This window comes from Syngnathus leptorhynchus, chromosome 1, assembly GCF_054491065.1.
Source record: "Syngnathus leptorhynchus isolate UIUO chromosome 1, UIUO_Slep, whole genome shotgun sequence".
In the NCBI taxonomy this organism is placed as follows: Eukaryota; Metazoa; Chordata; class Actinopteri; order Syngnathiformes; family Syngnathidae; genus Syngnathus; species Syngnathus leptorhynchus.
Window position 1 is genome coordinate 14,601,186 of NC_141195.1, and position 16,557 is coordinate 14,617,742.

A 16,557-nucleotide genomic window follows, 5' to 3' on the forward strand; every position below is an offset into this window, starting at 1 on the left:
GTGCTTACTATACCCCCTAAACAAAAAGAAAGGAATGTTTTCACAGCCTAGAGAGAGGGGGAGGGGTTGAGGTCATCTCTAAGTAGAAATCAATTTGCAATGATGTTAGTGCGTTCTTATTGTGCTGTAGGGTAAACAAATGGCCACTAGAAGGCGCTCACGGCCTGTTGGAAGTTGCGAAATCAATAAACCAACAAACCTGGGGAAGAATAACATCTTAAACAGAATAAAACACTGCATAATAGTTGCAAAATGATTTAATCTCCACATATACATATATAAACTACTTTAAATTTAGGAAAGATTAAAATGGGCTTCCAAAAGAAGTATAAATATTCTGCAGCCCTTCTGCACTTTATGTCATTGGCAGACGCTCACCTGTGCCGATGACGTCACCACGATCCCTAAAGCAGGAAGTGGCAGTATAAGCACAGATTTGTGACACAAATGCGTCGACCCAGCAGCGGACGCAGTTGAGGTTTCTCGCGCTCTTGATTTTTTTTTGATCGTCGGGACTTTTGCAAGTTCACCTCGCTCAGGTAAGATCGCTGTGTCATCTTGCAGCCTCGCATGCTTTGTTGCGTGTCATCTGGCCATAGAAAACTAGGGGAATGTGAGGCAGACATTTTTTTCCTCCCACTCAAATGCGTCTCTACTACAACTGTGTGGAAGGAAACTCATTCAAATCACCGTATTCAATATGTCAACACTTGTATGTTTTGCATATGGAATGAACTGATTCAAATGTTTGAATAGTTTTGCATGGATATGTAATAAGTAAGCGTTGTTTGTCGACGTTATTCGTAGAGCGTGCCTTTAACTTTTCAGCGCTGGAAATAAGTAGTACAGTAAATATCAGACGAAATAATAATAAAAATACTCACTCCTAAATAGCCCTTTTAGTATTTTTTTTAATTATACTGAACTTTTTTTTTCTTTTGACATTAACGTATCTTAAATGTAATATTTCCAGTAGTTAAATTGATTAGACTTCAATTGAAACGAAATACATGCGTAATGTAATGTCAAACGTTTCATTTTTGGAGTCTCACTCTATATAATGACTTGGACAAATATTTTTTATCTTTGTATTGTCTAGGCTTTTCTGACATCAATGTTCTCAAATAGAATCGTGTTTATACTGTAATACTATGATACCGCAAAATTAATTTCAGGAAAAGCCTAGTACAACAGCTATTCTTTATTTGGATTTATCAGAGACAAATTGATGCTATCATGTGTGCACTGTCACATGTAGCAGTTATAAGAGGTTGTGCACACTTTTGCAGCTGCATTATTTCAGTTGTTTGCCGCCTCATATCCACTGTGTTAAAGAAATAATGCTGCGTGACTTTTTAAATATTTGATTAACCCGTTGATGATTTTGCCAATTAATATTTTCCATACCTTTTATTCAAAATTCGTTTCGTGTTTTCAAAGCCAGTGGATGTTGATTCCTTAGTTGTTGTTTTTTTGCACGCTTCAACTAAACCTGATGAGAATTCATTCACCACCTTCAAAAAATTGTTTCCCAGCTCAAGTTTTCTGATTCTGACGTATGTCTGCTTGTGAGGGTTTGTCAACATACTCTTATTTTCTCAACTCTTTCACAGAACCTTCTAATGCTGAAGAGGTGAGCGGACTGGGCCAAGGTGACCGAGGGAAGACGCCATGTCTCACACCCAGTCAGATGGCTGTGCGGGTGACCGGGTCCCTCTAATTTTGGAGAGCCACTTTTCCACAGAACTCCATATATCTGAACCCGGTGATGAATGCTACCAGTCACAAAGCTCCCCCACTGTTCAGCCCGAGGCACCCGCAACCCAAGGGGAAGACCTCAACAGGCTGGTGGTGCCGCAGCAATTGATTTTGAGCACCCAAAGTGCAGCGGCGCTGAAGCTTGGCACCCAGCAGATCATTCCCAAGAATCTAGCCGTGGCCAGCCGGCCCAAAAACCGTCACCACACCACCGTGGTGACCTTCCCTGTGGGACTAGAGAATTCCAATCACGGATCCCGCATCCGACACTCGACTCACGGGCCCAACGTGGGCTGGGAAGACTACGATAGCGATGGAGACGGCTTCGCTTTGAGGAGGAACCGCAGAAACAAGTCCTACAGAGCGGCAGTGACCAGTTTGGACATTGAGGCCATGGCAAGGGCAAAAGGAGCTGGAAACACACTAAAACCTGTGAAAGAAGGCAGAGCACCCAGTCCGGGTGGAGGTCGCAGCCCCGGGAGGAAGGTAGAGCTTGCGCTTGTTTGTCTCTTCTGGATAAATTGAGACCAGTTGGGCTTACATTGAAGATATTATTTTAAATTCTTTTTGACTGGACTTTCACTTTAAGTGTTGATGCTCTCTCGAACAATTGACAAACTGCAATTTTGTTATGTTGATACCAAAATGGAAACGCTTGAACTTTCCAGCAGTGTTTGGTGGAAACTGAGCTTTAGCCTCAGTCATGCTCTTTGTTAGTCATGGAGATGATGCCTTTGTCTGTTCAACTGTTTTGAATCTCCCACATTAGGTTCTCTGTTGAGGAAGTCCACATTTAGCTTCTACAATAGCGAAAGAAATTGTGGAACAAAAAAATTGAGTGAGATACTGAAAAAAATGTATGTAGCGTGTATTCTTTTGTGATAATCTGTTCTGTTGTTGTCCTGGCAGCGAACACTAGGGAGGAAGAGGAACCGTAACCACCGCGGCTCATTTAAAGACGGTATGAATGAGTCACACTCCACATCGCTAAAAGTGGCTAAAACACTCCACAAAAAATGTTTTGAAATACAGTGGACGATAGAAACGTGTTACATGAAGACTTGCTGAGCCACCGGGATTCAATTGTGGATGTCCTGGCAGATTTCAGCTCTCTTGGGAAAGAATGGCCTGAACTCGGAATGGACTCTGCATTCTGAATGTGGCATTGTTGGCTGCTGATTATTGAATTGTAACGTCCTGCAGCCTCAGCGGCTCAGCCACTCGTTGGCGTATGTTGACGCCAAGAAAAAGCTGTCCCAATCATTCATTCAGTGTTCTTAAGTAACAAACCTCGTGTTTTACATGCAGAGTTGACCTGCAGTGATTTTTCTCCACATTTGGTCTTGAAATCATACAGGCAAATTGTTGACCTGCAAACTTTTCCAAACCTAAGAATCCCAAAATGATTAACATGTGGGTTTGCCCCCCAGCGACGCCGCGCCTCTACCAGGAGATCCGAGAGCGGGGCTTGCACTCCACCAACCAGGATGAGCTGCTGGATGACTTTGTGGTGGTAGAAGCTCCGGTGGAGGATCAGAGCATCGTGGTGAAGAGCTACAGGCCTGCGCAGCTCACTTGGAGCCAACTGCCACAGGTAGGCCTCAACCAACAGCCATGCTAACACGTGGAAATGGTGATTTTTCTCTTGTCTTTTGATTTTATTTGAGATACCTGACAACTGCATTTAAATCATTTGTATTCCTCCTCCGTGAAGGTGAAGGAAACCGGCATACTGAACATGATCTCACCTCAAGAGAGAAAAAGACAAGAGGTAAGTATTCCAGCTCTTGATATGTGCGCAGAAACATGCTACTCTGTTTTAGTTGATTATAGACCAATGTAACTATCTTTTCCAAACTGGTTAGGGACCACGACGCTACATTTGTTGCTGAACTTTGAATCCCCCCCAGAATTATGAGAATTATTTGTCAAACTCTTCAGTTCAGTCAGCGTTGGCGCAGTGTACAGCAGGCCTTAGTGATGTTGCACCCAAACTCAAAGCCAACTGAGCATTTTTTGTCATTCCCCGCCTAGCACTAAGTAACCATAATGAAAGGCTGATCAGGACTCCTTGCAACCTCATAAATACAATGTCCATTGAAATTTCAAATCGGGTAGACATCCAGTTAAGGTATTTTGAAAATTCTGACGCGTGTGAAGTCATCTAAAGCGGAGAGTTTATTGTACCTGTTTTGTTATTGCTTTCATTTTGTGTCCACCCTGTTTGCACTCTACTCCCTGAGCAAAGCCGCACCCAGCCAGGCTGTTTGTTACGTGGCTGCTTCCCACTTTTATGCCTCAAGTAACCTCGTGGGTCTTTATTGTATCTCTTCAACTTGAGCCGAGTTTCCACAGCAACGCCCTTTTCTTCTGCCGCCAGGCAAAAACGTTTGCATTCGCTTATCTTCAGCAGCATCGGTACCCCAAAGAAATCAGTGTTTCAATCTCACTGATACAATTTGCCTTCAGTGTCGACTGCTTTGGTTGAAACTGTTGTTGGTGAAACTTCCTGATTCAATCCATTTGACAGGCAATCTTTGAAATAATCACATCGGAACACTCGTACCTGCACAGCCTGGGCATCCTGGTGCGACATTTTAAGGAGAGTGACGCTCTGAGGAAGACCATGACAGCCACAGAGCACCATCACCTCTTCTCCAATATCTCGGTTATCCACCAAGTCAGCAAACGGTGGGAACAATACATACTCATGCTCTTATACCTTATGTGTGTCATTCATTCATTCATACATTTGTTGCTATGTGCAGTGCACTTTTAGAAACGACTCAAATTTTCAGCCCACCCACCCCTTATGCATGGCTTAAGTATCTTGTAGGCCCCATCAACATGTTAAAACACGCTTGGCAAACAGGTTTTGCCGCCTTACTGCTCTGCGTGGTATTTTTGGGGCTTTAAAGTGATAATGTACTGAGTTACAAAGCGTGTGAACAAATGCTTCAATGCAGCGAGTTGGGGAGGAGCTTGAAATCTTATGTAGTTTTTGAACCGGAGAGAAGGTGCACCTCCAGAGCAAATAATGATTCACATTTGTTTTGTGTGCGTTCTTCCTAGCCTGCATGGTGTCATTTGATGTTTTTTCATGGCTAAAATTGGCTGGTTTTTTTGGGACAAATAGGCTTTGACTGTGGCGCTTAATTTTATTTATTTATTTTATTCAATTCATTTATTGATTTGTTTATTATGAATAGTATGACTGCATCTGACTGAGCAGTTGAGACCATTTACTTTGTGTGTGTATCTATACGGCTGTATTGCGCTGCCTCGTGTGGCCAAGGTGCGCACATCACAAAAAGCCAACACCATTACTTACAAATAATGATGAACAAACTGTTTAGTTCTTTACATTTTATTGAATGAGATTATGATTTTTCCAGCTTTTTTGAGGATCTTGAACGACGTCACTCTGACACCCCAGTGATCCGGGACATTAGCGACATTGTTCAGAACCATGCCGCCCATCACTTTGATCCGTACATCGTCTACTGTTCCAACGAGACCTTCCAGCAGAGAACTTTGCAGATGCTCCTGTAAGTGAGCCGCCAAAGTCTTCTTCCTCTTGGTGACAATGTTGACCTCAAACCGTCTTTTTTTGACCATCTTTTAGGAGCAGCAATGGTACGTTTAAGGACACACTGAAGCAAATTGAAGAGAGCAGTGAGTGCGGGGGCCTCCCGATGATCTCGTTTCTCATCCTCCCCATGCAACGGGTTACCAGACTGCCACTTCTGATGGATGTTAGTCTGACCTTTTAACAAAAAAAAAAATTCTCATCACAAAAGATTATCATCATCACATTGTTTTTTCGATTTTCCCCTCTCAGACAATTTGCCAGAAGACCCCTGACAAGTCTGCCGAGTACTTTGCTGCAGTTTGGGCGCTACACGCTATCAGCAAGGTAGCAAGGCTCGCCGCGTGCGCTGACTCGGCATCTCTGTGGCCTGGTGTCCTGATCATTTGCATTCTCATTGCAACATTCAACAGCTGGTCAACAGCTGCAATGACGGTGCGCGGCGAATGGAGAGGACGGAACAGATGTACACCATTCAGAAACAGATGGAATTCGGGAAAATCAAGGTTAGATTTGTCTTGTTTTTCTTCGGAGCGTCAGTTCATCCTGTCTCTATAGTGAAAGTCAGACTCAGGCCTTGGGCTCATGAAAATCTTGGGCGTGGTTACTGAGGTTGTTTGGTGCCTTTTTTTTTTTTTTTTTTTTTACCAACCCACCGACCTTTTGCTTGAAGGGAAAAAAACTTGCGGCACATCTGGGCAAGATTTAGCGTCAGCATGTGTCGATAAGTCGTTTTCATACAATAGAAACTTTGGCTCTGACTTTTTATTTCCCCCACTTACAGCAAGAATATATTCATATTTAACACAATTTTGTTTGTTTGAAAATGTAATTCGAGGGGAAATCATTTGTGGCGACAATATTGATGCTTACATTGTGAGTGTGTAAAAGTTCATTTTAGGCCACAAAGTGACCTCCTACTGAACATTGATATGTACCCCCTTGTGTCCCCCGCAGCCATTTCCACTAGTGTCGTCATCACGTTGGCTGAAGAAACGTGGCGAGCTGGCTGTCTGTGCTGAAGAGCTCAGCATCTGGAGAGCATTCAGCAACAGGAGCAACTACTTGTTTCTCTTCAATGACGTACTCATTGTCACCAAGAAGAAAAGGTCAGTCAGCATGTTAACTCCATTGCAACACAAACCATACAAGAAATGTTACCGGTGCATTGCGGAGGGGTGGGCTTGTTGTCAAATCTACTAATTTTATGTATGTGATGTGACTTTAATTTTGGGGGTAAGAATAATTGAGACTTTTTCGGTCATTTCCTGAGGACTGTAAGATGATTGAGCTCCTGACTGTCAGGGAACAGAGGAGGTTGAGGAACATGGACGTAGTCCCCCCACATACTTGACATTCTTCAGCCAGTCGGCCTGAGAGCAATTTCAGCTTTGTGTTTTGACTCACGAAGAAACCAAACAATGTCTCCCCAGACAAGAGATGTTTTTATAGTACTTGCTAATGCTTTGGGAGGACAACGAAAGAATGTGTAATGTATTATTAAGAACTAAGGTAAACTGTGTTTGCGTGTGTCCTTGTGTTGGTTTGATCCTTCAGCGAGGAGAGCTTTTTGGTGATGGACTACGCCACTCTGGATAACTTGGAGGTGGAGGTCAGCGAGGAATCAGATGGTCAGGCGTCGCCACCCTCCAAGAACAGCCAGTATCTGTCCTTCAAGCTGCTCATGAGCAAGAACAGTGAGGGGCGACCAGAGCGCACCACACTCGTGGCCGAGTCCAGGTATATTCCTCCACGGTGTTTTGGAGTCCAGAGACTTCTTACAGTAGACAAATTTTCAAACTGACTAAATTAAAACAACACCTATTACCTGGATCTGATTACATTTAATGGTGCCATCAAAATTGTAACGACATCAAATATGCTGCTTTCACAATGATGATATTGAGTTTTGCTTGGTGCTATGCTAAGTTCAATATTGTGCTTGTAGTTTGCAGTGGTGTACAATTGTACTGGATCAGTTGAAAGCTGTTCCTAATGATTTGGACTCACTGGTGTATCTGGTCAATTTGATAAATAACGCATGACATGATGTGGCCAAGTGTTCAATTCATGAAGGTTGATTGGAATGCTTGGGCTCTGGCTCCCCCTAGTGGGAATACCATAGAAAAACCACAACAGTATTTTTTTTTCCCTTTTAAGGTATCTATTAATTCTTGTCTATTTAATTTTCCCTTTTAAGGTATCTATTAATTCTTGTCTATTTAATTTTCTGACAACTTTTTTTTTGTACTTTAACTCCCTCCATTTGAAAACTGAAGCTCTGTACTTTCTACTCCATACTTGCTAGTCAAAATAGTTTTTTTTCCCCTGCCCCAGCTCTGTGGTGCAGTGCTGGTTCAGTTTTCACCTTTGCATGAAGTGGTTTTCTTTACATTGCTTTGTTACCAAGGGTTGACCGGGCTCGTTGGATAGTCGCTCTCACCGAACACAAGCAGACGGAGCTTTTCTCCTGCAAAGATGGTAAGAGTGACAAATTTCCACAACTTTTTAAGCACCATCACTGTATGTTCTGACTCGGTGGGTCTATTTATTTTAGAAGGGTGTGCAGAAACCATCTTATTTGCATTTCAGATCAATGTGTGCTTGTTTAACATTGTTTTAATCGTGCACATTTGGGATCCAAGTTTTAATCCCAGTATATCAAATGTAACTGCTTAATAGACTCATGCTTGCGAAAGGGGAGATCAATTATGTTATATCTTTTAGTCTCGACCTGCCATAACAGCAGTGAGTGCATACTGGGATTGCGTTTTAGGTCTGCCCCAGTGCGAGGCCACCAAAGCCTACATGCCCAAGGAGCCTGACGAGCTGGGCCTGAAGCAAGCCGAGCTTGTCATCGTTCAGAGGAAGGAGGAGGGTAAGGGGCTCGCATTTGTTGTCGTTTAACTCGACAAGACATCCCCTTTTCTAAAAGGCTATGTGCTCCCACTAGGCTGGTACTACGGAGAGCGGATGCGGGACGGCGAGAGAGGCTGGTTTCCCGCCAGCTGCGCCACGGAGATCACCGATCCCACGGCCATGGAGAATAACATGCAGCGAATGAAGCGTCTCCGCAAAGAGACCAATGTTTGAGGTGTGAGGCAACACCAACCTCAGCTACGTACTTAGTGTGCCTTGGTAAGGCTGAAGAATTGACATTTGAGGGGAAAATGGGAGGTACAGCCTAAGACGATATTCATATTCATGAAGATGTACAGCACTTCACTTTGTCTACATTTTATTGAAGTCTAATTCCAAAGTGGATTCATTTTTTTAAATCAAATTTCCACACTAAACAGCCTGTGTTTAAGCAAAACAAGATTTAAAATCTGTGGCAAAAAAAAAAAAGATTAGTTCTCATTTGGACAAAAACCATGTTATTACAGGGTGTGTGGGTTATTTTTATTTTATTTTGGAATATGGCTGTACAGTGGTGCCTAGAGATACTACAAATTCATTCTGTGACAATGACTGTCATTTAAAACAATCATCATTAATCATTCCAGTGTAGCTGTTTTGTGTGATATCCTATACGTGCCAATTTTTGTCAGTAGTTGAAAAGAATGATATTCATAAAAAGCATGGTGATTGCATTTTCCATTAGCATTAAGCTAGCGGAGGAGGTGTTATGTCTGAATATGTTCTTTTCTTTTTTATCCACCAATTGTAATTTGACAGTAAATGTCTAGCAAGTGTATTAAACAGCTTGAAAGACCCTCTTTCTGTTTATTTGCCAAACTGCTGCATATCCTAATTTCTCATTTGGGCTCAGAATGCAAAGCAAAAACTAAACTTAATCAGACAATTCACTGCTCATATCTCAACAAGGCACCACTGTACATTAAACGAGGCTTCCCAGTTTAACCATTTCCATAAAACCACCCCTTTCTAGGTCATTATGGATTTATATAAATATTTTACATACAGTAGTTGCCATTCTTTACCTTTTGTGATAGCAATTAAGTCTTTATTTAAAAGACTAGTTATTTGCTGATGTGAGAAAGTTTGTGAATATTTGTGTGCATTTCTAGGAACAGACATCCTCGCTTCACCTCCAGAGGAACTTGAATCCGATGTCTTGAAGATTACATGCGCTATTATTGTTGCTCAGAGGATTCACATTAAATCATCAGTTCTGATACAAAACCAATGCCAGCGAAATTGGGACGTGTTAATCATAAAGACAGAATACAATGATTTGGAAATCATGTTCAACCTATAACTGAATACATTTATGACCAAGTGTAAAAGAAATGACACTTGTGACCCCGGACTGTTGAACATCCAAAGCTGTACTTCAAGAATGAAAATGAATTCCATTTATTAAGTTTCAGCAGTTAGTGTCTTCAGTTCCCAAACATTTATCGAATGTTGCTAAAAGAAAGGGTGAGATAACACTGGTTAAACATGACCGTCCCAGCTTTTTGCAAACAAGTGCTCATCAAATTTTATGATTTTCTAAAAAAAAAAAAAGTTTGAGCATTAAATAGCTTGTCTTTTTAGTGCATTCAATAAATAGGTTGAATATGATTTGCCAATCACTTTATTCTTGTAATTCTTTTAACGATGCCTCTATTTTATTGGAATTGGTTATTTGTTGAAATGTCCCTGCTATAATTACCTAGTCAAATTTAGAGTGAAATAAAAATGTAAATACAGTATGTAGTTATTTTAGTTACATTAAATTTAGAAATGAGATCAGTACTCTTTTTTTTTAAGTTTTAAAATAGACTATAGTCATTGGTTAAATACAATAGGGGGGAAATTAATTGGAATAATCTTTTGGGGTGCCTCATCTCTAAAGTACAATCAAATGTAGGCCTTGAGCACAAACGTTTGCCCTATTTCTATAAGTCATGTGATGCACATGAAATAATGTCATATGACCTCGAGCAGCCTTTAGTGATGGGCCTTGCATCCATTTGTGAACCCTAGCTTTTGGTTGCCTGCATCCAATAAATAAAACAACCACTCTTTTGTCCCTGGTTTTTGAACTTTTATTTGAGCTTGCACTTTAAAATGTTTGAATAGATAAAAAGTTATTTAAAAATGTCAAACTGACCAAATATCAAATTTCACTCATTCGTATTTTTTTTTTCTTGAAAAAACCATTTGGTGTAAAAACTTAGGACAGATTTAGAAAAACGTGCCGTTTCCCCAAAATGTGTTGTAGCTGTCACGTAAAGAGGAAAAAAACGAGTCTGCATAGAACCTGCAGGCAATCAGTGGTAATCTGTTCAAATGCATGGTGCAAGCTTGTGACGGTCATCAAGTCAAATCTTTATTGCTCTGATCTTGTTGGATGTTTCTTGTTGACAAAAAAACTGCGGGGGGGGAGAGGGAAAGTTGCAATTTAGTGCTCTGCTCATCAGCATCATTATGCCTTGCAAATTCAAAACGCTCACCCGGACGATGGTAAAAGATGGTAGGTGCCGGTGGGCAGGTTGCTCCCTACTCATCCCCACCCTGCTGGGCCTCGGGAGCGGCCGTTTTCTCTACGGAGGCATCGCCTTCCGCCTTGGCCTCCTTGGTGTCCTGGCCGGGTTTCCCGCCGGTCGGTGGGCGTGGTCGGCGGCGGTAGTTGACATTGCGCCGGTAGCGCCGCTGGCGGGGCTGCTGGTTGGGACCCGCTTCTCCGCCCTGATTCTCCTTGTCCTCCTCACCGTCCCGCACCGGTCTGGGACGGGGTGGACCCCTGCTATGGATGAGATTTGGGCCTTTTATCTCTCAGTCAAGATGTATCACTTCAGGATACTTCACTAACTATTAAATGTGAAGAGGGAAATTTGAAACTTGCAAAGGGCAAATATGTTGGGGTTCACAGCTGTCCCGTGACTCTTAAGGGTGTCTCACGGGTTCCGCAGAAACAAAGACTGTGTTGCACTCGCCTGTTGAATTTACTACTGGGACATCACATGCTGCTTGGCCACTATCAGCTGCAAATTATTTACCTTGGCCGGAAGCCTCTGTAGTAGTTCTGCCTGGCGGGTTTGTTTCCCTGGTCTGGACCCCCCTGGTTCTCATCGCCCTCACCGGCCTGAAAATAAATGAAACGAGATTGATCGAATGCAAGGTGACACTTCTCAAGGTGTGATTGACGCTTGATGTCCAGCTTGAAGGTTTAAGGCTGAAGCTGTGATATGGGAGTGTTTATTTAGGTCAAAACCCCTGATTCACCAATATGTATTTAAAAGAGTGTTTTTACTAAGAACAAGTCCAGACTGGGTCATGAGAAACTGAGTGCCTGCTACAGGATTGTAGCTGTGTGACAGCAGACCTCGGTCACGTACGGGTGCTGGACCAAAGCGTCTACGTACAAAGTATGGAGGGTAGCGCCGTCTGGCAGGATAGGCGGGTCTACGCGGCTGTTGCTGAGAGTCTCCCTCAGGGGCGCTCTCTCCGCCTTCCCGGCTGCCTTTGCCTTCGCGGCCTCCGGCTCCCGGCTCGCCCTCTCCGTCACTCTGGTAGTTGTCTGGATAGTCTCCGCCGCGGGGTGGACCCCTCCTTCGGGGGTAGCGTCTGAAGCGGTTCCTGTCAGCAGCGTACTTGCTTCCCTGGACCGCGGTGCCCCCTGGGCCGGTGACGTTCGCCGCCTCTGCCCCCTGTTGCCCATGGAATCACACGTTGAGAAACAGGCACGGGTTTTGGCGCAACGCAGATGATCGGAATGACACACTTACCTTCTCTCCCTCGACTACATCAAACTCCACAGTTTCTCCATCACCAACACTGCGAAGGTATTTTCTCGGGTTGTTCTTTTTGATGGCTGTCTGAAATTTCAAATTAAGAGTAAAATGAAGAGATGCATATCTAAGGATTACCTTGACAAATGAGTAGGACTGAAATATTTGGAAAAATAATAATTGCAAGATGATCAATATTGTGATTTTTTTTTCAAGGTCATCTTCCAATGCATTTCTACACTAAAATGAAAGCATAAAAAAAAAAAAAAGAATGACTATAAAAGAGATCAACTACTTTCATTAGTTGTTAACATCACCTTGCAGTCATTTAAGCATTCACGTCACAAATATTCTTCCAAACAAGTGTGAAGTAAACTTAAATTGGCAAATCAGAAATCAGATTACAACAACAATGCAACCAAATCTGAGTCATTACATTGCACTGTGGCAATTGTTGCTGGAGGTGTACGGTCCCAGGTTTTTCCATGCCATAACATACAGGATGGACATGCACTCCGGACAAGTCTGAGTCAACAAAAGATGTCTTGTGGGTGCTACCCCCAAATTATCAGAATAAATAACTTATTTTCTGTAACTTTGTAAGGTGTTAAAGTTTCTCTTCCACCAACACTTTCAATTACATGACTTTAAATTTTAAAAAAATTTTAAGGATGAAAACAATTCGACCCATCCAAAGCCCTGTTTCAAACACAGTGTGTTTACACCTGTTACCAACCGTGCATGCAATCTGTGTTTATACAATTTGGCATTTGGGATCTTAGTCAAACATCCCAATCTTTGTGAATCACATCCACCAGCTGTGCACCTGCCCCACTATTTGACAAGGACTGCAGTAGGACCTTAACTAAGGACTGATAAGAACTTCACGCAAAGTAAGCGTGCTCCCATTCAAAGACATGTACTGGTTATGCATTTCCACTTGTTATCCAGCCTTGTTTGCTTTATATTTCACTGTGGTTAAGTCAACATTAATGAATCACTTGCAAGACAGGGAAAAGGTAAACAAATTAATGTTATTTTGAACAACATGCAAGCCCTCATTGTTTTGTTGTATTTTATTGTGCTCGTACAAGCAAATATATATAAATATAAACATGATCTTATTTTCAAACTCACAAGGCAGTATTGTTATAAATATTGTCAATGTCAGATGTATGGTGGTGATAATTTGAGCCTGGATTTTTTTTTTTTTTTGATTGGAAACTTTTTTTTTTTAATTAGAATGACCTAGGTTCAAATTGCCCTTATACTGTTCTAGTGCTATGTTCAAATATATTTATCACAAAATAAAAGAAGTTCCTTAAACTTACCTGGTGTACAAAAACGTCCTCTTTAGTGTCATTCCTGGGCAAAGAAGAGCACATCTTGTTAGTGACACAATGCAGACTGAACCAGTCAGTCAGCCAGCGAGCGAACAGATTGCATCTTAAGTGTGAGGATTAATTAAGTGGTGCACGGACACCACTGTGAGCAGCAGACAAATCAAAGCTATAATAGGATTGCGCATGTCCCTTCAAACACACTTAAAGGTTCTTTTGAGAGGAACAGGTGGGGAGGAGGACGAGACCGGGGTCCACTTACCTATTGATGAAACCATATCCGTTCCTGACGTTGAACCATTTCACTGTACCCAGGACTTTTGTGGCTGTCAAGTGAGACAACATTGCACCGTTATAAACTTTCACTACTTCCTGTTCCAGTAGGCTATTTGTATCTTAAATTGTTCCCGAGTCATTATTATGCCATTTTCTGTTATGATCACTATATTTGCTTTTTGGCCGGCACCACATAGTGAGAGGAAAAGAAATGAAACCGACCTTGATTTGCAGAAATATCTCATCAACAACCAGCTTTAACTTTAATATTGGCAAAAATGCTTGTAGATTTCATTTTTATGAGCATAAACAATTACATGCTACACCAAATGGTTGCAGCAAAACATCATACAATGCAAAAAAAAAATAGTCATGAGGTGGATAATGAGAACATTTTGAAGTGATGAAGCTGTCCAGTAGTAGTGGCTTGGTCGTAATGAAAATTGTTACATAGGAACCAAACAGTTTTGCAAAACGTTAACTGAGGGGGAGACAGCATTGGCATCAAATAACTTCACCATGCAAGTTATATTTAACTGCCAACTGCCACACTCTTTTTAGACCTCAGGGGTGCCCCTGTGCCAGCTGCACTCGACAAGCTGCATTAGAGACAATCCGGACCAGCATGGCCCTCCTATGGCCTTTTACATCATCTTCTAGACTTAGCCTAATTTATTACAATTACAAGTTACTTTAGACTACTGAATTGTTAATGCGAGTAAAACTACCAGTACCACGGACTTGTACATTAGTGATTCTCCATTGGGTGGTTTAGATGCATAAGTGGGTCGAGGGTCCATTATGGGCGGGGCACAGACAGGTTGTAAAATAAAATTGACAGAGAATGTTTAAGGTTATGAATGGCACACAAATGCATCCTGGGTAACTACAAATACTTTGTAAATATATTCTGTTAATGACAACATTTAAAACAATAAAAAAACATTGTATTTAAAATATATCATTTTAACCCCCCCCCCCCTTAAAATGTGGTAATGTGGCACAAAAAAGAGAGAATTCGCACTTCCTGCTACTATATTTATAGCCACCAAGTATTTTACACTAATATTTACTATATGATGTTACTGCTGCATTTAGCATAGGTTAGTTGCAAAATACAAAACATAATGTGCACTCAAATGTCAATTGTAGTTACGTTGATAGACCTGAACTGTGGAATAAACCGAGGACGTGAAATATTTATCTTGCATGTCAAGTTTGACTTGCTTTAACTTAAGGGGATTTTGACAGGCATATGTCAATAAATGACCTAACTATAAATGAAATGTGGATTTGCTTAATTAAATTGTCGCAGTTAATTTTACAATCATGTAAATTATTTTTTTGTTTATGAAATCAAGTCCATCATATTCTAAACACAGTTCTCTGATACGCACTTGGAACATATAAAGTGGGTCATGACTTGGCTTTAGCGGGACAATGCGGGTCCCAGTTTGACAACATTCGAGAACTACTGCAAATTGTACTCGTAATAAATATGCATCTTACGGTTTGTGCGTGTAAAGTATCCCTATCTAACTTAAATGGTGAAGATTATATACATTAACAATGTAGTGGCCCACTTAAAGCCACAGCGCGCATTGCACGTGGTGATGTCGCGCGGTGACATGTTAGCATAGCTGACTAGCCTAATGCCTCACAACCATGTGGTTGAAACGGGGCCAAAAAAAGCTCCAACCAACGCATCTTACGTGACGGCAAACTATACGAACACATTTAAAACAACCGAGCCAACAGGTACGAGTCACCGGCGACCAGAAAAGGAAACAAGTGGAATAAAGCTTCGGCCGACATTTTGGGCGTCCCCTTCAATCGTGAAAATAGCCCAGCTAAGCTAACGCTAGTTTGCTAGTCAGCACAGAGTGGATTTCTCTGACGAAGGCCGCAAGTGGCAGTGGAATTTGATCTTAATTCTAGATTGTGTCGCGTACTGTGGTTGACTGGACACCCGTCAGTCCTGTCGTACGTTGATTTTTGGTGAGCGCCGAAACCGGTTTATGGGTGAAACCGACCGGCACGGGAACCGGAGGCTTTACTGCGAACAAAGGGACGCCAAATCAGTTAGCATTAGCTCATCTGGGGTGGCGGCGGTCACGGCTGGTTACAGTAAGGCTTATTGTTACGGCGGATAAATTATTGTAACGTGGAGCCTATGCAAAATGACAGTAAGAAAAGGAGCGGTCGATTTGTAACGGCCGGCCAGTAACGTGGCACGAGTGGACGGCCGTTAGAAGGCCAACTGAACCAAGGAATACCTGGTTACCGCATATTCGAGAAATTAAACTCTCCCCCTCCGGAAAAAAAAAAGAAAATAATTTGAATCAAACTAAAATGTGACAAGGATTGTTTAGATCGTACAATGATTTAACGCCTATTGCCATTTCAAACGTCTACTCACATGCTAGCACACTTCTATCACGGGCGCAGATTCGCAATTTCTACCACGAATGTAATTTATTATAGTTTTTAGATGCTGTGAGAAATTCATCTGCAATTTGCTGGCTACCTAGACACCGTGGCTAAATGAGCTCATTTCCGTACGTAATCTTACCGATGACCTTCTTATCCCCCGCGGAAGCTGCGACTACCGGGCTGGATGGACTCTCCACGTCGACAGCAGGCTGCTGCGGCTGTTGTTGCTGTACCTCGGCTTCGCTGCTCATGGTTACTACTAGTTGGTAATGGCTTCTGCCGGCGGCGGCTGTCTGTTGTCTCTCCCGGTGCAAGATGGTAACCTGGGCCGGCGGTGGTGGGGGGCTACTGCCTTCGGGCTCTCAGCTTTCTTCTTCCCGCTCCCGTTGCTGATCGAACTGGGCAGACCGTAAACTGTGCCGGGGAAAGTTCTTGGCCTGAGTACCGCCCAGACGTGATTTGATTGGCTTGGATCTGT

General features: G+C 42.3%; 2 protein-coding genes across 3 annotated transcripts; one reads left to right on the top strand and one right to left on the bottom strand.

Annotated features, from left to right (window-relative positions):
- Nucleotides 1-372: 372 nt before the first annotated feature.
- On the top strand, nucleotides 373-10,328 carry arhgef16 (Rho guanine nucleotide exchange factor (GEF) 16). The gene is made up of 16 exons (XM_085906611.1): nucleotides 373-539; nucleotides 1,614-2,244; nucleotides 2,668-2,719; nucleotides 3,189-3,352; nucleotides 3,473-3,529; nucleotides 4,289-4,449; nucleotides 5,154-5,306; nucleotides 5,384-5,513; nucleotides 5,600-5,674; nucleotides 5,761-5,853; nucleotides 6,305-6,456; nucleotides 6,905-7,087; nucleotides 7,758-7,828; nucleotides 8,124-8,225; nucleotides 8,301-8,441; nucleotides 9,379-10,328. Exons 2-15 carry the CDS (start codon nucleotides 1,672-1,674, stop codon nucleotides 8,438-8,440), a joined length of 2,106 nt encoding a protein of 701 aa, XP_085762737.1. The 5' UTR covers nucleotides 373-539; nucleotides 1,614-1,671; the 3' UTR covers nucleotide 8,441; nucleotides 9,379-10,328.
- Nucleotides 10,322-16,501, bottom strand: ybx1 (Y box binding protein 1). 2 transcript variants are annotated; one of them, XM_085906631.1, is made up of 8 exons: nucleotides 16,219-16,501; nucleotides 13,633-13,696; nucleotides 13,362-13,395; nucleotides 12,028-12,117; nucleotides 11,665-11,949; nucleotides 11,299-11,384; nucleotides 10,753-11,042; nucleotides 10,322-10,671 (listed from the first exon to the last, which is right to left on the bottom strand). In XM_085906631.1, the coding sequence occupies exons 1-7, from the start codon at nucleotides 16,328-16,330 to the stop codon at nucleotides 10,799-10,801; spliced, it is 915 nt and encodes a 304-aa protein (XP_085762757.1). In that variant the 5' UTR covers nucleotides 16,331-16,501; the 3' UTR covers nucleotides 10,322-10,671; nucleotides 10,753-10,798. The 2 variants fall into 2 exon arrangements, with proteins under 2 accessions (XP_085762757.1, XP_085762748.1); XM_085906622.1 differs by having other exon boundaries at nucleotides 10,753-11,045; nucleotides 16,219-16,500.
- Nucleotides 16,502-16,557: the final 56 nt, after the last annotated feature.

What these genes read in the sequence shown, in the direction of transcription:
- arhgef16 (XM_085906611.1), top strand. Translation starts at nt 1,672, where the DNA reads ATGTCTCACACCCAGTCAGATGGCTGTGCGGGTGACCGGGTCCCTCTA. An exon ending in CTTGGAGCCAACTGCCACAG is followed by an intron (nt 3,353 to 3,472) that starts GTAGGCCTCAAC and finishes TCCTCCGTGAAG; the next exon opens with GTGAAGGAAACCGGCATACT. An exon ending in TGGAATTCGGGAAAATCAAG is followed by an intron (nt 5,854 to 6,304) that starts GTTAGATTTGTC and finishes TGTCCCCCGCAG; the next exon opens with CCATTTCCACTAGTGTCGTC.
- ybx1 (XM_085906622.1), bottom strand. Translation starts at nt 16,330, where the DNA reads ATGAGCAGCGAAGCCGAGGTACAGCAACAACAGCCGCAGCAGCCTGCT. An exon ending in GGGGGATAAGAAGGTCATCG is followed by an intron (nt 13,697 to 16,218) that starts GTAAGATTACGT and finishes CTCACTTGACAG; the next exon opens with CCACAAAAGTCCTGGGTACA. An exon ending in GGATATGGTTTCATCAATAG is followed by an intron (nt 13,396 to 13,632) that starts GTAAGTGGACCC and finishes TTCTTTGCCCAG; the next exon opens with GAATGACACTAAAGAGGACG.